At 39.5% G+C, this 19,603-nt stretch overlaps 1 protein-coding gene across 1 annotated transcript in view; it reads left to right on the top strand.

Annotated features, from left to right (window-relative positions):
• LOC141102409 (uncharacterized) overlaps positions 1-19,229 on the top strand; it is a 56,464-nt gene extending 37,235 nt beyond the window's left edge. The window contains exon 8 of the mRNA XM_073591369.1: positions 18,599-19,229. Within this exon, the coding sequence (XP_073447470.1) occupies positions 18,599-18,747 (149 nt within the window). The 3' untranslated portion in view covers positions 18,748-19,229. The remainder of the gene's footprint in view (positions 1-18,598) is intronic.
• Positions 19,230-19,603: the final 374 nt, after the last annotated feature.

The following is a 19,603-nucleotide window of genomic DNA, read 5'->3' as shown; positions in this document are numbered from 1 at the left end:
AAGAAAGAAAGAAAGAAAGAGAAAGAAAGAAAGAAAGAAAGGACAGAGAAAAAGAAAGAAGGACAGAGAAAAAGAAAAGACAGAGAGAAAGAAAGAAGGACAGAGAAAAAGAAAGAGAAAGGACAGAGAGAAAGAAGAAGACAGAGAAAAAGAAAGAAGGACAGAGAAAAAGAAAGGAAGAAAAGAAGAATAAAGGACAGAGAAAGAAAGAAAGAAGGAAGAAGAAGGAAAAGAAGAGGGAGGACAAAAAGAAAGAGAGAGGGAAAGAAAGAAAGAAAGAAAGAAAGAAAGAAAGAAAGAAAGAAAGAAAGAAAGAAAGAAAGAAAGAAAGAAAGAAAGAAAGAAAGAGGAGGACAGAAAGAAAAGACAGAGAGAAAGAAAGAGGAGGACAGAGAAAAAGAAAGTATAGACAGAAAGGAAAGGACAGAAGAAAGGAAGAAAAGAAGAAATAAAGGACAGAAGAAAGAAAGAAGAAAGAAAGAAAGAAGGAAGAAGAAGGAAAAGAAGAGGGAGGACAAAAAGAAGAGAAGGGGAAGGAAAGACAGAGGGAGGAAAGAAGAAAGAAAGAAAGAAAGAAAGAAAGAAAGAAAGAAAGAAAGAAAGAAAGAAGAAAGAAAGAGAAAGAAAGAAAGAAAGAAAGAAAGAAAGAAAGAAAGGAAGAAGAAGGAAAAGAAGAGGGAGGACAAAAAGAAAGAGAAAGGAAGGAAAGACATAGGAAGAAGAAAGAAAGAAAGAAAGAAAGAAAGAAGAAAAGAAAGAAAGAAAGAAGAAAGAAAAGAAGAAAGAGGACAGAAAGAAAAGACAGAGAGAAGAAATAAGGACAGAGAAAAAGAAAGTATAGACAGAAAGAAAGGAAGAAAAGAAGAAATAAAGGACAGAGAAAGAAAGAAAGAAGGAAGAAGAAGAAAAGAAGAGGGAGGACAAAAAGAAAGAGAAGGGGAAGGAAAGACAGAGGAGGCGGAAAGGAAAGAAAGAAAGAAAGAAAGAAAGAAAGAAAGAAAGAAAGAAGAAAGAAAGAAAGAAAGAAAGAAAGAAAGAAAGAAAGAAAGAAAGAAAGAAAGAAGAAAAAGAAAGAGAAAGAAAGAAAGAAAGAAAGGACAGAGAAAAGAAAGAAGGACAGAGAAAAGAAAAGACAGAGAGAAAGAAAGAAGGACAGAGAAAAAGAAAGAGAAGGACAGAGAGAAAGAAAGAAGGACAGAGAAAAAGAAAGAAGGACAGAGAAAAAGAAAGGAAGAAAAGAGAAATAAAGGACAGAGAAAGAAAGAAGAAGGAAGAAGAAGGAAAAGAAGAGGAGGACAAAAGAAGAGAGAGGGAAAGAAAGAAAGAAAGAAAGAAAGAAAGAAAGAAAGAAAGAAAGAAAGAAAGAAAGAAAGAAAGAAAGAAAGAAAGAAAGAAGAGAAAGAAAGAAAGAAAGAGGAGGACAGAAAGAAAAGACAGAGAGAAAGAAAGAGGAGACAGAGAAAAAGAAAGTATAGACAGAAGAAAGGACAGAAAGAAAGGAAGAAAAGAAGAAATAAAGGACAGAGAAAGAAAGAAAGAAAGAAAGAAAGAAGGAAGAAGAAGGAAAAGAAGAGGGAGGACAAAAAGAAAGAGAAGGGGAAGGAAAGACAGAGGGAGGAAAGAAAGAAAGAAAGAAAGAAAGAAAGAAAGAAAGAAAGAAAGAAAGAAAGAAAGAAAGAAAGAAAGAAAGGAAAGAAAGAAGGAAGAAGAAGGAAAAGAAAGGGAGGACAAAAAGAAAGAGAAAGGGAAGGAAAGACATAGGAAGAAAGAAAGAAAGAAAGAAAGAAAGAAAGAAAGAAAGAAAGAAAGAAAGAAAGAAAGAAAGAAAGAAAGAAAGAAAGAAAGAAAGAAAGAAAGAAAGAGGACAGAAAGAAAAAGACAGAGAGAAAGAAATAAGGACAGAGAAAAAAGAAAGTATAGACAGAAAGAAAGGAAGAAAAGAAGAAATAAAGGACAGAGAAAGAAAGAAAGAAGGAAGAAGAAGGAAAAGAGAGGGAGGACAAAAAGAAAGAGAAGGGGAAGGAAAGGACAGAGGGAGGACGGAAAGGAAAGAAAGAAAGAAAGAAAGAAAGAAAGAAAGAAAGAAAGAAAGAAAGAAAGAAAGAGAAAGAAAGAAAGAAAGAAAGGACAGAGAAAAAGAAAGAAGGACAGAGAAAAGAAAAGACAGAGAGAAAGAAAGAAGGACAGAGAAAAAGAAAGAGAAAGGACAGAGAGAAAGAAAGAAGGACAGAGAAAAAGAAAGAAGGACAGAGAAAAAGAAAGGAAGAAAAGAAGAAATAAAGGACAGAGAAAGAAAGAAAGAAGGAAGAAGAAGGAAAAGAAGAGGGAGGACAAAAAGAAGAGAGAGGGAAAGAAAGAAAGAAAGAAAGAAGAAAGAAAGAAAGAAAGAAAGAAGAAAGAAAGAAAGAAAGAAAGAAAGAAAGAAAGAAAGAAAGAAAGAAAGAAAGAGGAGGACAGAAAAAAAAGACAGAGAGAAAGAAAGAGGAGGACAGAGAAAAAGAAAGTATAGACAGAAAGAAAGGACAGAAAGAAAGGAAGAAAAGAAGAAATAAAGGACAGAGAAAGAAAGAAAGAAAGAAGAAGAAGAAGGAAAAGAAGAGGGAGGACAAAAAGAAAGAGAAGGGGAAGGAAAGACAGAGGGAGGAAAGAAAGAAAGAAAGAAAGAAAGAAAGAAAGAAAGAAAGAAAGAAAGAAAGAAAGAAAGAAAGAAAGAAAGAAAGAAAGAAAGAAAGAAAGAAAGAAAGAAAGAAAGAAAGAAGGGGAGGACAGAAAGGAAGGACAGAGAAAAAGAAAGAAGGACAGAGAAAAAGAAAGGACAGAGAGAAAGAAAAGAAGGAAGAAGAAAGAAAAGAAGAAAGAAGGAGGAGGACAGAAAGAAAGAAAGGGCGAGGAAAGAAAGAAAGAAAGAAAGAAAGAAAGAAAGAAAGAAAGAAAGAAAGAAGAAAGAAAGAAAGAAAGAAGAAAGAAAGAAGAAGGAAAAGAAGAGGGAGGACAAAAAGAAAGAGAAAGGGAAGGAAAGACATAGGGAAGAAAGAAAGAAAGAAAGAAAGAAGAAAGAAAGAAAGAAAGAAAGAAAGAAAGAAAGAAAGAAAGAAAGAAAGAAAGAAAGAAAGAAGAGACAGAAAAGAAAAGACAGAGGAAAGAAAGAAGGACAGAGAAAAAAGAAAGAAGGACAGAGAAAAAGAAAGAGAAAGGACAGAGAGAAAGAAAGAAGGAAGAAGAAGGAAAAGAAGAGGGAGGACAAAAAGAAAGAGAAAGGGAAGAAAGACATAGGAGGAAAGAAAGAAAGAAAGAAAGAAAGAAGGAGGAAGACAGAAAGGAAGGACAGAGAAAAAGAAAGAAGGACAGAGAAAAAGAAAGGACAGAGAGAAAGAAAAAAAGAAAGAAGGAGGAGGACAGAAAGAAAGAAAGGACGAGGAAAGAAAGGAAGAAAGAAAGAAAGAAAGAAAGAAAGAAAGAAAGAAAGAAAGAAAGAAAGAAAGAAAGAAAGAGAGAAAGAAAGAAAGAAAGAAAGAAAGAAAGAAAGAAAGAAAGAAAGAAAGAAAGAAAGAAAGAAAGAAAGAAAGAAAGAAAGAAAGAAAGAAAGAAAGAAAGAAAGAAAGAAAGAAAGAAAGAAGGAAGAAGAAGGAAAAGAAGAGGGAGGACAAAAAGAAAGAGAAAGGGAAGGAAAGACATAGGGAAGAAAGAAAGAAAGAAAGAAAGAAAGAAAGAAAGAAAGAAAGAAAGAAAGAAAGAAAGAAAGAAAGAAAGAAAGAAAGAAAGAAAGAAAGAGGACAGAAAGAAAAGACAGAGAGAAAGAAATAAGGACAGAGAAAAAGAAAGTATAGACAGAAAGAAAGGAAGAAAAGAAGAAATAAAGGACAGAGAAAGAAAGAAAGAAGGAAGAAGAAGGAAAAGAAGAGGGAGGACAAAAGAAAGAGAAGGGGAAGGAAAGACAGAGGGAGGACGGAAAGGAAAGAAAGAAGAAAGAAAGAAAGAAAGAAAGAAAGAAAGAAAGAGAAAGAAAGAAAGAAAGAAAGGACAGAGAAAAAAGAAAGAAGGACAGAGAAAAAGAAAAGACAGAGAGAAAGAAAGAAGGACAGAGAAAAAGAAAGAGAAAGGACAGAGAGAAAGAAGAAGGACAGAGAAAAAGAAAGAAGGACAGAGAAAAAGAAAGGAAGAAAAGAAGAAAATAAAGGACAGAGAAAGAAAGAAAGAAGGAAGAAGAAGGAAAAGAAGAGGGAGGACAAAAAGAAAGAGAGAGGGAAAGAAAGAAAGAAAGAAAGAAAGAAAGAAAGAAAGAAAGAAAGAAAGAAAGAAAGAAAGAAAGAAAGAAAGAAAGAAAGAAAGAAAGAAAGAAAGAGGAGGACAGAAAAAAAAGACAGAGAGAACGAAAGAGGAGGACAGAGAAAAAAGAAAGTATAGACAGAAAGAAAGGACAGAAAGAAAGGAAGAAAAGAGAAATAAAGGACAGAGAAAGAAAGAAAGAAAGAAGGAAGAAGAAGGAAAAGAAGAGGGAGGACAAAAAGAAAAGAGAAGGGAAGGAAAGACAGAGGGAGGAAAGAAAAGAAAGAAAGAAAGAAAGAAAGAAAGAAAGAAAGAAAGAAAGAAAGAAAGAAAGAAAGAAAGAAAGAAAGAAAGAAAGAAAGAAAGAAAGAAAGAAAGAAAGAAGGGAGGACAGAAAGGAAGGACAGAGAAAAAGAAAGAAGGACAGAGAAAAAGAAAGGACAGAGAGAAAGAAAAGAAGGAAGAAGAAAGAAAAGAAGAAAGAAGGAGGAGGACAGAAAGAAAGAAAGGGCGAGGAAAGAAAGAAAGAAAGAAAGAAAGAAAGAAGAAAGAAAGAAAAGAAAGAAAGAAAGAAAGAAAGAAAGAAAGAAAGAAAGAAGAAGGAAAAGAAGAGGGAGGACAAAAAGAAAGAGAAAGGGAAGGAAAGACATAGGGAAGAAAGAAAGAAAGAAAGAAAGAAAGAAAGAAAGAAAGAAAGAAAGAAAGAAAGAAAGAAAGAAAGAAAGAAAGAAAGAAAGAAAGAGGACAGAAAGAAAAGACAGAGGGAAAGAAAGAAGGACAGAGAAAAAGAAAGAAGGGACAAGAAAAAGAAAGAGAAAGGACAGAGAGAAAGAAAGAAGGAAGAAGAAGGAAAAGAAGAGGGAGGACAAAAAGAAAGAGAAAGGGAAGGAAAGACATAGGGAGGAAAGAAAGAAAGAAAGAAAGAAAGAAGGAGGAAGACAGAAAGGAAGGACAGAGAAAAAGAAAGAAGGACAGAGAAAAAGAAAGGACAGAGAGAAAGAAAAAAAGAAAGAAGGAGGAGGACAGAAAGAAAGAAAGGACGAGGAAAGAAAGGAAAGAAAGAAAGAAAGAAAGAAAGAAAGAAAGAAAGAAAGAAAGAAAGAAAGAAAGAGAGAAAGAAAGAAAGAAAGAAAGAAAGAAAGAAAGAAAGAAAGAAAGAAAGAAAGAAAGAAAGAAAGAAAGAAAGAAAGAAAGAAAGAGGACAGAAAGAAAAGACAGAGAGAAAGAAATAAGGACAGAGAAAAAGAAAGTATAGACAGAAAGAAAGGAAGAAAAGAAGAAATAAAGGACAGAGAAAGAAAGAAAGAGGAAGAAGAAGGAAAAGAAGAGGGAGGACAAAAAGAAGAGAAGGGGAAGGAAAGACAGAGGGAGGACGGAAAGGAAAGAAAGAAAGAAAGAAAGAAACAAAGAAAGAAAGAAAGAAAGAAAGAAGAAAGAAAGAAAGAAAGAAAGAAAGAAAGAAAGAAAGAAAGAAAGAAAGAAAGAAGAAGGGGGAGGACAGAAAGGAAGGACAGAGAAAAAGAAAGAAGGACAGAGAAAAAGAAAAGACAGAGAGAAAGAAGAAGGACAGAGAAAAAGAAAGAGAAAGGACAGAGAGAAAGAAAGAAGGACAGAGAAAAAGAAAGGATAGACAGAAAGAAAGGAAGAAAAGAAGAAATAAAGGACAGAGAAAGAAAGAAAGAAGGAAGAAGAAGGAAAAGAAGAGGGAGGACAAAAAGAAAGAGAAGGGGAAGGAAAGACAGAGGGAGGACGGAAAGGAAAGAAAGAAAGAAAGAAAGAAAGAAAGAAAGAAAGAAAGAAAGAAAGAAAGAAAGAAAGAAAGAAAGAAAGAAAGAAAGAAAGAAAGAAAGAAAGAAAGAAAGAAAGAAAGAAGGGGAGGACAGAAAGGAAGGACAGAGAAAAAGAAAGAAGGACAGAGAAAAAGAAAAGACAGAGAGAAAGAAAGAAGGACAGAGAAAAAGAAAGAGAAAGGACAGAGAGAAAGAAAGAAGGACAGAGAAAAAGAAAGGATAGACAGAAAGAAAGGAAGAAAAGAAGAAATAAAGGACAGAGAAAGAAAGAAAGAAGGAAGAAGAAGGAAAAGAAGAGGGAGGACAAAAAGAAAGAGAGAGGGAAAGAAGAAAGAAGAAAGAAAGAAAGAAAGAAAGAAAGAAAGAAAGAAAGAAAGAAAGAAAGAAGAAGAAAGAAAGAAAGAAAGAAAGAAAGAAAGAAAGAGGAGGACAGAAAGAAAAGACAGAGAGAAAGAAAGAGGAGGACAGAGAAAAAGAAAGTATAGACAGAAAGAAAGGACAGAAAGAAAGAAGAAAAGAAGAAATAAAGGACAGAGAAAGAAAGAAAGAAAGAAAGAAGGAAGAAGAAGGAAAAGAAGAGGGAGGACAAAAAGAAAGAGAAGGGGAAGGAAAGACAGAGGGAGGACGGAAAGGAAAGAAAGAAAGAAAGAAAGAAAGAAAGAAAGAAAGAAAGAAAGAAAGAAAGAAAGAAAGAAAGAAAGAAAGAAAGAAGGGGAGGACAGAAAAGGAAGGACAGAGAAAAAAGAAAGAAGGACAGAGAAAAAGAAAAGACAGAGAGAAAGAAAGAAGGACAGAGAAAAAGAAAGAGAAAGGACAGAGAGAAAAAAAGAAGGACAGAGAAAAAGAAAGGATAGACAGAAAGAAAGGAAGAAAAGAAGAAATAAAGGACAGAGAAAGAAAGAAAGAAGGAAGAAGAGAAGAGGGAGGACAAAAAGAAAGAGAAGGGAAGGAAAGACAGAGGGAGGAAAGAAAGAAAGAAAGAAAGAAAGAAAGAAAGAAAGAAAGAAAGAAAGAAAGAAAGAAAGAAAGAAAGAAAGAAAGAAAGAAAGAAAGAAAGAAAGAAAGAAGGGGGGAGGACAGAAAGGAAGCACAGAGAAAAAGAAAGAAGGACAGAGAAAAAGAAAGGACAGAGAGAAAGAAAAGAAGGAAGAAGAAAGAAAAGAAGAAAGAAGGAGGAGGGACAGAAAGAAAGAAAGGGCGAGGAAAGAAAGAAAGAAAAGAAAGAAAGAAAGAAAGAAAGAAAGAAAGAAAGAAAGAACAGAAAGAAAGAAAGAAGGACAGAGAAAAAGAAAGGATAGACAGAAAGAATGGAAGAAAAGAAGAAATAAAGGACAGAGAAAGAAAGAAAGAAAGAAAGAAGGAAGAAGAAGGAAAAGAAGAGGGAGGACAAAAAGAAAGAGAGAGGGAAAGAAAGAAAGAAAGAAAGAAAGAAAGAAAGAAAGAAAGAAAGAAAGAAAGAAAGAAGAAAGAAAGAAAGAAAGAAAGAAAGAAAGAAAGAAAGAAAGAAAGAAAGAAAGAAAGAAAGAACAGAGAGAAAGAAAGAAGGACAGAGAAAAAGAAAGGATAGACAGAAAGAAAGGAAGAAAAGAAGAAATAAAGGACAGAGAAAGAAAGAAAGAAAGAAGGAAGAAGAAGGAAAAGAAGAGGGCGGACAAAAGAAAGAGAAGGGAAGGAAAGACAGAGGAGGACGAAAGGAAAGAAAGAAAGAAAGAAAGAAAGAAAGAAAGAAAGAAAGAAAGAAAAGAAAAGAAAGAAAGAAAGAAAGAAAGAAAGAAAGAAAGAAGGGGGAGGACAGAAAGGAAGGACAGAGAAAAAGAAAGAAGGACAGAGAAAAAGAAAAGACAGAGAGAAGAAAGAAGGACAGAGAAAAAGAAAGGAAAAGGACAGAGAGAAAAAAGAAGGACAGAGAAAAAGAAAGGATAGACAGAAAGAAAGGAAGAAAAGAAGAAATAAAGGACAGAGAAAGAAAGAAAGAAGGAAGAAGAGAAGAGGGAGGACAAAAAGAAAGAGAAGGGGAAGGAAAGACAGAGGGAGGAAAGAAAGAAAGAAAGAAAGAAAGAAAGAAAGAAAGAAAGAAAGAAAGAAAGAAAGAAAGAAAGAAAGAAAGAAAGAAAGAAAGAAAGAAAGAAAGAAAGAAAGAAAGAAAGAAAGAAAGAAAGAAGGGGAGGACAGAAAGGAAGCACAGAGAAAAAGAAAGAAGGACAGAGAAAAAGAAAGGACAGAGAGAAAGAAAAGAAGGAAGAAGAAAGAAAAGAAGAAAGAAGGAGGAGGACAGAAAGAAAGAAAGGGCGAGGAAAGAAAGAAAGAAAGAAAGAAAGAAAGAAAGAAAGAAAGAAAGAAAGAAAGAAAGAAAGAAAGAAAGAAAGAAAGAAAGAAAGAAAGAAAGAAAGAAAGAAAGAAAGAAAGAAGGGGGAGGACAGAAAGGAAGGACAGAGAAAAAGAAAGAAGGACAGAGAAAAAGAAAAGACAGAGAGAAAGAAAGAAGGACAGAGAAAAAGAAAGAGAAAGGACAGAGAGAAAAAAAGAAGGACAGAGAAAAGAAAGGATAGACAGAAAGAAAGGAAGAAAAGAAGAAATAAAGGACAGAGAAAGAAAGAAAGAAGAAGAAGAGAAGAGGGAGGACAAAAAGAAAGAGAAGGGGAAGGAAAGACAGAGGGAGGAAAGAAAGAAAGAAAGAAAGAAAGAAAGAAAGAAAGAAAGAAAGAAAGAAAGAAAGAAAGAAAGAAAGAAAGAAAGAAAGAAAGAAAGAAAGAAAGAAAGAAAGAAGAAGAAAGAAAGAAAGAAAGAAAGAAGGGGGAGGACAGAAAGGAAGCACAGAGAAAAAGAAAGAAGGACAGAGAAAAAAGAAAGACAGAGAGAAAGAAAAGAAGGAAGAAGAAGAAAAGAAGAAAGAAGGAGGAGGACAGAAAGAAAGAAAGGGCGAGGAAAGAAAGAAAGAAAGAAAGAAGAAAGAAAGAAAGAAAGAAAGAAAGAAAGAAAGAAAGAAAGAAAGAAAGAAAGAAAGAAGAAAGAAAGAAAGAACAGAGAGAAAGAAAGAAGGACAGAGAAAAAGAAGGATAGACAGAAAGAATGGAAGAAAAGAAGAAATAAAGGACAGAGAAAGAAAGAAAGAAAGAAGGAAGAAGAAGGAAAAGAAGAGGGAGGACAAAAAGAAAGAGAGAGGGAAAGAAAGAAAGAAAGAAAGAAAGAAAGAAAGAAAGAAAAGAAAGAAAGAAAGAAAGAAAGAAAGAAAGAAAGAAAGAAAGAAAGAAAGAAAGAAAGAAAGAAAGAAAGAAAGAAAGAAAGAAGGAAGAAGAAGGAAAAGAAGAGGGAGGACAAAAAGAAAGAGAAAGGGAAGGAAAGACATAGGGAAGAAAGAAAGAAAGAAAGAAAGAAAGAAGAAAGAGGACAGAAAGAAAAGACAGAGAGAAAGAAAGAAGGACAGAGAAAAAAAAAAGTATAGACAGAAAGAAAGGACAGAAAGAAAGGAAGAAAAGAAGAAATAAAGGACAGAGAAAGAAAGAAAGAAGGAAAAGAAGAGGGAGGACAAAAAGAAAGAGAAAGGGAAGGAAAGACAGAGGGAAGAAAGAAAGAAAGAAAGAAGAAAGAAAGAAAGAAAGAAAGAAAGAAAGAAAGAAAGAAAGAAAGAAAGAAAGAAGAAAGAAAGAAGGAGGAAGACAGAAAGGAAGGACAGAGAAAAAGAAAGAAGGACAGAGAAAAAGAAAGGACAGAGAGAAAGAAAAAAAGAAAGAAGGAGGAGGACAGAAAGAAAAAAAGAAAGAAGGAGGAGGACAGAAAGAAAGAAAGGACGAGGAAAGAAAGAAAGAAAGAAAGAAAGAAAGAAAGAAAGAAAGAAAGAAAGAAAGAAAGAAAGAAAGAAAGAAAGAAAGAGGACAGAAAGAAAAGACAGAGGGAAAGAAAGAAGGACAGAGAAAAAGAAAGAGAAAGGACAGAGAGAAAGAAAGAAGGAAGAAGAATGAAAAGAAGAGGGAGGACAAAAAGAAAGAGAAAGGGAAGGAAAGACATAGGGAGGAAAGAAAGAAAGAAAGAAAGAAAGAAAGAAAGAAAGAAAGAAAGAAAGAAAGAAAGAAAGAAAGAAAGAACAGAGAGAAAGAAAGAAGGACAGAGAAAAAGAAAGGATAGACAGAAAGAATGGAAGAAAAGAAGAAATAAAGGACAGAGAAAGAAAGAAAGAAAGAAGGAAGAAGAAGGAAAAGAAGAGGGAGGACAAAAAGAAAGAGAGAGGGAAAGAAAGAAAGAAAGAAAGAAAGAAAGAAAGAAAGAAAGAAAGAAAGAAAGAAAGAAGAAAGAAAGAAAGAAAGAAAGAAGGAAGAAGAAGGAAAAGAAGAGGGAGGACAAAAAGAAAGAGAAAGGGAAGGAAAGACATAGGGAAGAAAGAAAGAAAGAAAGAAAGAAAGAAAGAAAGAAAGAAAGAAAGAAAGAAAGAAAGAAAGAAAGAAAGAAGAAAGAAAGAAGAAAGAAAGAAAGAAAGAAAGAAAGAAAGAAGGAGGAAGACAGAAAGGAAGGACAGAGAAAAAGAAAGAAGGACAGAGAAAAAGAAAGGACAGAGAGAAAGAAAAAAGAAAGAAGGAGGAGGACAGAAAGAAAAAAAGAAGAAGGAGGAGGACAGAAAGAAAGAAAGGACGAGGAAAGAAAGAAAGAAAGAAAGAAAGAAAGAAAGAAAGAAAGAAAGAAAGAAAGAAAGAAAGAAAGAAAGAAAGAAAGAAAGAAAGAAAGAAAGAAAGAAAGAGGACAGAAAGAAAAGACAGAGGGAAAGAAAGAAGGACAGAGAAAAAGAAAGAGAAAGGACAGAGAGAAAGAAAGAAGGAAGAAGAATGAAAAGAAGAGGGAGGACAAAAGAAAGAGAAAGGGAAGGAAAGACATAGGGAGGAAAGAAAGAAAGAAAGAAAGAAAGAAAGAAAGAAAGAAAGAAAGAAAGAAAGAAAGAAAGAAAGAAAGAAAGAAAGAAAGAAAGAAAGAAAGAAAGAAAGAAAAAAAAAGATAGAAAGAAAGAAAGAAAGAAAGAAAGAAAGAGGACAGAAAGAAAAGACAGAGAGAAAGAAAGAAGGACAGAGAAAAAAAAAGTATAGACAGAAAGAAAGGACAGAAAGAAAGGAAGAAAAGAAGAAATAAAGGACAGAGAAAGAAAGAAAGAAGGAAAAGAAGAGGAGGACAAAAAGAAAGAGAAAGGGAAGGAAAGACAGAGGGAAGAAAGAAAGAAAGAAAGAAAGAAAGAAAGAAAGAAAGAAAGAAAGAAAGAAAGAAAGAGGACAGAAAGAAAAGACAGAGAGAAAGAAAGAAGGACAGAGAAAAAAAAGTATAGACAGAAAGAAAGGACAGAAAGAAAGGAAGAAAAGAGAAATAAAGGACAGAGAAAGAAAGAAAGAAAGAAGGAAAAGAAGAGGGAGGACAAAAAGAAAGAGAAAGGGAAGGAAAGACAGAGGGAAGAAAGAAAGAAAGAAAGAAAGAAAGAAAGAAAGAAAGAAAGAAAGAAAGAAAGAAAGAAAGAAAGAAAGAAAGAAAGAAAGAAAGAAGGAGGAAGACAGAAAGGAAGGACAGAGAAAAAGAAAGAAGGACAGAGAAAAGAAAGGACAGAGAGAAAGAAAAAAGAAAGAAGGAGGAGGACAGAAAGAAAGAAAGGACGAGGAAAGAAAGGAAAGAAGAAAGAAAGAAAGAAAGAAAGAAAGAAAGAAAGAAAGAAAGAAAGAAAGAAAGAAAGAAAGAAAGAAAGAGAAAGGACAGAGAGAAAGAAAGAAGGAAGAAGAAGGAAAAGAAGAGGGAGGACAAAAAGAAAGAGAAAGGGAAGGAAAGACATAGGGAGGAAAGAAAGAAAGAAAGAAAGAAAGAAAGAAAGAAAGAAAGAAAGAAAGAAGGAGGACAGAAAGAAAAGACAGAGAGAAAGAAAGAAGGACAGAGAAAAAAAAAGTATAGACAGAAAGAAAGGACAGAAAGAAAGGAAGAAAAGAAGAAATAAAGGACAGAGAAAGAAAGAAAGAAGGAAAAGAAGAGGGAGGACAAAAAGAAAGAGAAAGGGAAGGAAAGACAGAAAGAAAGAAAGAAAGAAAGAAAGAAAGAAAGAAAGAAAGAAAGAAAGAGAAAGAAAGGAGGACAGAAAGAAAGGACAGAGAGAAAGAAAGAAGGACAGAGAAAAAGAAAGGATAGACAGAAAGAATGGAAGAAAAGAAGAAATAAAGGACAGAGAAAGAAAGAAAGAAAGAAAGAAGGAAGAAGAAGGAAAAGAAGAGGGAGGACAAAAAGAAAGAGAGAGGGAAAGAAAGAAAGAAAGAAAGAAAGAAAGAAAGAAAGAAAGAAAGAAAGAAAGAAAGAAAGAAAGAAAGAAAGAAAGAAAAAAAGAAAGAGGACAGAAAGAAAAGAAAGAAGGACAGAGAAAAAAAAAAGTATAGACAGAAAGAAAGGACAGAAAGAAAGGAAGAAAAGAAGAAATAAAGGACAGAGAAAGAAAGAAAGAAGGAAAAGAAGAGGGAGGACAAAAAGAAAGAGAAAGGGAAGGAAAGACAGAGGGAGGACAGAAAGAAAAGGAATAAAGAAGGAGGACAGAGAGAAAGGACTGACATTGGGTGTGAAAGGAAGCGACAGTGAGCACGGCCTTGATGGGCTTATTTTTTCTGGGGGGGGAGGTAGAAAGGAAGTGGCGGTGGGTAACCCCCTTATGGAGACAAATAGCTGATGGTGGCCCGGTTAATTTTTTAAATACACAAAAATCTAACCAGGTCACCATCAGCTTTTTGTCCCCATAAGGGGGTCACCCACCGCCACTTCCTATCCCCCCCCCAAAAAACAAAACAAAAAAAAAAAACATCAAGGCCGTGCTCACTGTCGCTTCCTATCACACCCCCCACCCCCAAAAACTGAACTCCTTGTGCCCCCCCCCCCCCAAATAATATATATATATATTTTTTTTTATTACTATTTAAAAAAAATATAAAAAAAAAGATAAAAATATATATTTTTTTCAAATAAATTATATATATATATATATATATATATATATACTATATATATATATAAAAAAAAACCCACACACAATTTCCCCCTAAGAGAGCACACCAACACGCTGTACCAATCCCCCCCCCCCCCCCCCCCCAAATGGGAGGGAGAAATTTTTTTTTCCTCTAACAGAAGCTGGGAGCACTTGCCGTGTGTAAAGTAAGTGACTCGCTCGCTCCCTCCCCCACGTGGCGCCGAGTGTCCGTGGTCCGGCCTCGGGCTCCCCCGGACCTTTCAAGTTGAAGTTCTCCTCCTCGGGGTCCCTCCCAGGCTGAGGCAGCCGTGTCAACAGGAGGAGGCGAATCTCCTCCGAGCCCTGGCACCTTAGCCTACACAGCGGCGCACCTCCATACGTCAGGTTCCCGGCCGACACATGCGCAGTGCGATCTCGGAAAAGCAGCCCCTAGTGCGCATGCGTTAGATTCCCGGCCGACGCATGCGCAGTGCGGTCCTGGGAACACTGGACCCGAGTGCGCATGCGTTGGATTCCCGGCCGACGCATGCGCAGTGCGGTCCCTTGAAAACTGGCCCCTAGTGCGCATGCGTCGGATTCCCGGCCAACGCATGCGCAGTGCGATCTCGAAAAAGCAGGCCCTTAGTGCGCATGTGTCGGATTCCCGGCCGACGCATGCGCAGTACGTTCCCGGGAAAACTGGCCCCTAGTGCGCATGCGTTGGATTCCTGGCCGACGCATGCGCAGTGTGATCTCGAAAAAACAAGCCCCCTAATGCGCATGCGTCGGATTTACGGCCGATGCATGCGCAGTGCGGCCCTGGGAAAACTGGCCCCTAGTATGCATGTGTCAGATTCCCGGCCGACGCATGCGCAGTGCGATCTCAAAAAAGCAGGCCCCTAGTGCGCATGTGTCGGATTCCCGGCCGACGCATGCGCAGTACGTTCCCGGGAAAACTGGCCCCTAGTGCGCATGTGTCGGATTCCCGGCCGACGCATGCGCAGTGTGATCTCGAAAAAACAAGCCCCCTAATGCGCATGCGTCGGCCCTGGGAAAACTGGCCCCTAGTACGCATGTGTCGGATTCCTGGCCGACGCATGTGCAGTGCGATCTCGAAAAAACAAGCCCCCTAATGCGCATGCGTCGGATTCCTGGCCGACGCATGTGCAGTACGTTCCCGGGAAAACTGGCCCCTAGTACGCATGCGTCGGATCACAACATCGCTTCCGCTCAGTTATTTTTGATTTATTCTTTTCCACTCAAATCTTAAATGTCACTTTGTAACTCATATATAGGTTTTATTATATAACTGTGTGGTCTACTACACCATACATTCCATGCCTTAATATTTCATGGCACATATATACACATATTTTTGATTTCACTTTATTTACTTTTGTTTCATTACTTGTACTCTACAAACATCGCACCATTCATCTATGTACTTATTTAATTTTATAAGTAGTACACATACATCATCATGTTGATGCATTATGCATATACATTCACCTTCTCATTTGTACACTTCCCGTCATATTTATATAATTTTTTCACTGACCTGTTTTTTCATACAAGCCCCCTAATGCGCATGCGTCGGATTCCCGGCCGACGCATGCGCAGTGCAATCGCGGAAAACAAGCCCCCTAATGCGCATGCGTCGGATTCCCGGCCGACGCATGCGCAGTGCGATCTTTAAAAGGCAGGCCCCTAGTGCGCATGCGTCGGATTCCCGGCCGACGCATGCGCAGTACGTTCCAGGGAAAGCGGCCCCTAGTGCGCATGCGTCTGATTCCCGGCCGACGCATGCGCAGTGCAATCGCGGCAAAACAAACCCCTTAATGCGCATGCGTTGGATTTCCGGCCGACGCATGCGCAGTACGTTCCCGGGAAAACTGGCCGCTAGTACGCATGCGTCGGATTCCGGGCCGACGCATGCGCAGTGCAATCGCGAAAAACAATCCCCCTAATGCGCATGCGTCGGATTTACGGCCGACGCATGCGCAGTGCGGCCCCGGGAAAACTGGCCCCTAGTACGCATGCGTCGGATTCCCGGCCGACGCATGCGCAGTACGTCACCGGGAAAACTGACCGCTAGTACGCATGCGTCGGATTCCCGCCCGACGCATGCGCAGTGCAATCTCGGAAAAACAAGCCCCCTAATGCGCATGCGTTGGATTTACGGCCGACGCATGCGCAGTGCGGCCCCGGGAAAACTGGCCCCTAGTACGCATGCGTCGGATTCCCGGCCGACGCATGCGCAGTGCAATCGAGGAAAAACAAGTCCCCTAATGCGCATGCGTCGGATTCCCGGCCGACGCATGCGCAGAACGTTCCCGGGAAAACTGGCCGCTAGTACGCATGCGTCGGATTCCCGGCCGACGCATGCGTAGTGCAATCGCGGAAAAACAAGCCCCCTAATGCGCATGCGTCGGATTCCCCGGCCGGCGCATGTGCAGTACGGTCCCGGAGCCGAGTATGAGAGGGCGGACAGGAGAAAGACTGAATCTCCGGTCCGCCCTCCTGAGAGGCGGGGCTTCCTCTGTGCTCACAGTATATTGTACCTGGAGATCCTCTCCATAGAGGAGCCATTACCAGGAGCGCCCCCTACAGGCCATCTACTGCCTACCGAGTCATCAGTAACAACACAGACTGCAATATACACCCCATATATGTAATATATGTATATATATAAAATCGCAACTCTGCATTGGAAGCTTTCTGGTCCCCGCTGGTGCCACTGGGAGCGCCCAGGACGCATGTTCTCAATGTTCTCAGCACAGAAAACTGTTTATCTAAGGCCACACAGTATAATAGGAATATATAGGGGATGTATAGTAGTAATATATGGGGGGGGGGGCATAATAGGAATTTATGGGGGATGTATAGTAGTAATATATGGGGGGGGGGTGTATATATATCATAGTTGCCAACATTGCAAAAAAAAAATTCGGGACACTTTTTTGCATGTAGGCGGAGCCTTGCTATAATTAGGGGGCATGGCATTCTTTTGTAGGTGGGGCATACTGTAACAGAAAATGTAAGCGCGCCGCGGTGAAAAACGGGCGTGGTTTGTGCGGAATAGTGGGCATGTCTTAAATGGGCGTGGCTCGCAAGGGGTGTGGTATGAGATGAATGAGGGATGGAGGGAGAAAGAAAGAGGGAGAGAAAGAGAAAGAAAGAGCGATGGAGTGACAGCAGGCCCAGATCCTACACAACAATAGAAATATGTGTATTCCAGAAAGTTTAACAATCAGCAGATAAAGATACTCCAAAGACCTGGTGTTAGCACTTCAATCATCCCGGCACCAAGGTTGTTATGGTGTCAGGATGATTAAAGTGCTTTATTTCTATTATTACATTGTAATATAGAATGAAATTATTTAACTCACCAAAATGCAGAATCAGTGGGAACCCTGAGCGTGTCAACCTGCCACGTCGCCTGCCACCAGATGCCATAAGGTGTCCCCAGTGGAGTCCCCCCTTACATTAGACATTGCCAGCGGAGTCCCCTCTTACATCAGGCATTGCCAGCAGAGTCCCCCCTTACATCAGACATTGCCAGCAGAGTCCTGTCTTTACACCAGGCATCCCCCAATGGAGCCCCCCCTTTCCTTACATCAGGCATTTCCAGCAGTGCAGAATGGGACAAAATAGTCGGGTGACTGCCAATAGCAATTGAGCTGCGGCGCCGCCCACCCCCGCCCCTTCCCACATCAGGTCACAGACAGACGGCAGCGGAGCGGGAGGTGGGCGGTGCCACAGCTCAAATTCTATTGGCAGTCACCCGGCCATTACTAAATAGTAATTTGGCCTCCGGTAAAATGGCGGCCGGTGGAGACATTGTCTCGTCGGCCACAGACCTCTAGCGGCGGCGGCGAAAAAAAAACAAAAAACGGTAAAATAAGAATTTCCCGGGAATGGCTAAATCCGGGAAAGGGGGCTAAATCCCGGGAACGTCCCGGGAAATTCGTGACAGTTGGCAAGTATGGTCTCTCGAGTCCTGTGCCGAGCAGCTGAGCCTCTAAACATGGACCACATGTCGTCACTCACTCCGCACAGAACATCTTCTATTTTTAACAATGAATACAAGGCATTCTCTGACATTCTCGGACTGTTTTAGGTATGCTGTGTGAATAAGAACACATACCAAACATACTGTAGTGCATACATAGTGGGCACTAGGCGTGCACAGGGGGTGTGCCAGGCGTGTACACCTAAATCACTCAGTGCTGACTCCCCCTACTGCCCATGCTTCCCCCATGCTGCCTGCTCCCCAGTAGTCCTGGCTTCCCTCCTCTTCTCGCCTCTCGGCTGCTGCGGGGGATGTTTCAGGATGGAGAGCAGTGGAAAGGACTACTAAATATGTAATTTACTGGCCCCTTCCTTTTCTAGATGAACACACTCATTTACTGTGTTCATTCACAAATTGAAGCATAGTAAGCAGTTTACTATGCGTCTGTGTGTTTGAGCTTTGAGGTGCACACCCTCAATGTAATAGGCTGTGCACACCTATGATAGTGGGGATTTCTCAAATGTGACTGCAGCAGCAGCAATACTCTTTAGAATGAAGCTTGCTATCGACAAAAGGGAATGCTCTGAAATGGAGATGTGATCCATGTTCATGAAGTAGTCTTTCTGAATTTTCTCTACCGCAGTCAACTGATACAGTTTGACCACTGCCCCCCCCCCTATAATTGGGCAGTGAAGGAGCAGAAGTAGGCTGATGAGCTTATTCCTCTGCACACTTTGATGTCTCCTCCTGTCAGCATGTCCCTTGTCAGCCCATGTGCATGAAGAAGAGTCTGATTGGCCCCCAGTTCTGTCACTCCCTCTCTAAATCTGAGCTCTGCTGTACAAAAAGCCAATAGAAGGTCAGATTTAGATACTTACACACACTTAAAAAAAAAAAAAAAAAAAAAAAAGATTACTTAAAGGGGTTGTAAAGCTTTGTGTTTTTTTCACCTTAATGCATCCTATTAAGGTGAAAAATAGGATGCAGGTACTCTAGGTGCTCTTTATGGAGGGATCGGGGGTCTAAAAGACCCCAAATCTCTCCTTTGCACTTCAAAGTATTCAGATCACCAAAACGGTGATTCTGATTACTGTAATTTTTTTTAAATCGGCGCCATTGGCAGCTGAGTAAACCGGAAGTGATGAAGTGACGTGGCTTCCGTGTACTTACATAGGGGCCTGGAACAAAACCGTTTCCGGCTGTGTTCTAGTCTCAGCCTAGCCGCCGGCGGAAGTGCCGGATCGTGGATCGGGTCCCCCGGTGGGACGTGAGGCCCAGGAAGAGCGGCAGGAGGGGGGGACGTCTTCTCCCGCTCCTTTAGGATAACAGCCTAGCAGCTTTTAGCCGCATTGGTTGTTATCTCTAAAGAGCCAACCGCCTGCTCTAAAAAACAGGACCGGGGTGATGACTGCAGATGCAGGTATAGCCCCTTAAAGCCGAGGCCGCAAATGTGCGTACGGTCAGTGCTAAAGGGGATAAGAACCCAAATGTGGACAGCAATAAAAACCCTTTAACCCCTCACCCTTCTATACTAAAGAAAAAATTTGTTGGATTTAAACCTTAAATTAATAATGTTCTCTCTTTCCGCAGATAAAAATAAGTCCAGTCCAGGCGTGCCACCCTCGCTTTTCGTGGCCGCGGTCTGTGTTGTCGGGGTCATGGCAGTGATGGGCCTCGTGGTACAGAGACGTTACTATAAGAAGCAGCAATACATAAAGTTACACAACTACTATGAGTGACCGAGCCCTGAAGGGGTCACTAAATCCTGGGATGGACTGTGCAGGAAGGGCAATGTGCCAATGTATGCATTTACTTTTGTGTCTTCTGTGTCTTTGATAATTTGTTTGGAATGAATTATTTTCTGATCAGAATTTATTTATTCATTTTCTCATTTCTAAGAGAATTTATTATTACATTCATCTAATCACAAAAATGCTAAAAAAAAAAAAGACAATATATTAAAAAATGGGACATTATGTGAATAAAGATTATGAATATAAAGATTTAAAAAAAATAATAATAATTTTGCGCTTTACAAATGGACTCTTAGGCCCCTTTCACACTGGGGCGGTAGGGGGCATCGGCGGTAAAACAGCGCTATTTTTAGCGCTGTTTTACCGCGGTATTCGGCCGCTAGCGGTGCGGTTTTAACCCCCCGCTGGCGGCCGAAAAAGGGTTAAAACTACCCATACAGCGCGGCTATAGCCGCGGTATTGCCGCGGTATTGCCGCGGTATAGCCGCGCTGTCCCATTGATTTCAATGGGCAGGAGCGGTTTAGGAGCGGTGAATACACCGCTCCTTCACCGCTCCAAAGATGCGGCTCGCAGGAGATTTTTTCTTCTCCTGCCAGCGCACCGCTTCAATGTGAAAGCCCTCAGGCTTTCACACTGAACAAACAGCGGAGGCTGTTTAGGGGCGGTTTGCAGGCGCTATTTTTAGTGCAATAACGCCTGCAAACCGCCCCAGTGTGCAAGGGGCCTTATGATTCGCAACTGCCAAAATGTACCCTAGTTTGTTTAAAATTTGTTTTTAGTCTATTGTTCATGTCATCTCCAGCAGTATGAGACCCTGCAGTACCAGCAAATGATCACTAG

The sequence above is a fragment of the Aquarana catesbeiana genome, linkage group LG07 (assembly GCF_042186555.1).
Source record: "Aquarana catesbeiana isolate 2022-GZ linkage group LG07, ASM4218655v1, whole genome shotgun sequence".
NCBI classification, from domain to species: Eukaryota; Metazoa; Chordata; class Amphibia; order Anura; family Ranidae; genus Aquarana; species Aquarana catesbeiana.
Note: the sequence above shows the minus strand (reverse complement) of the source record. Positions and strands in the feature narration are given on the sequence as shown.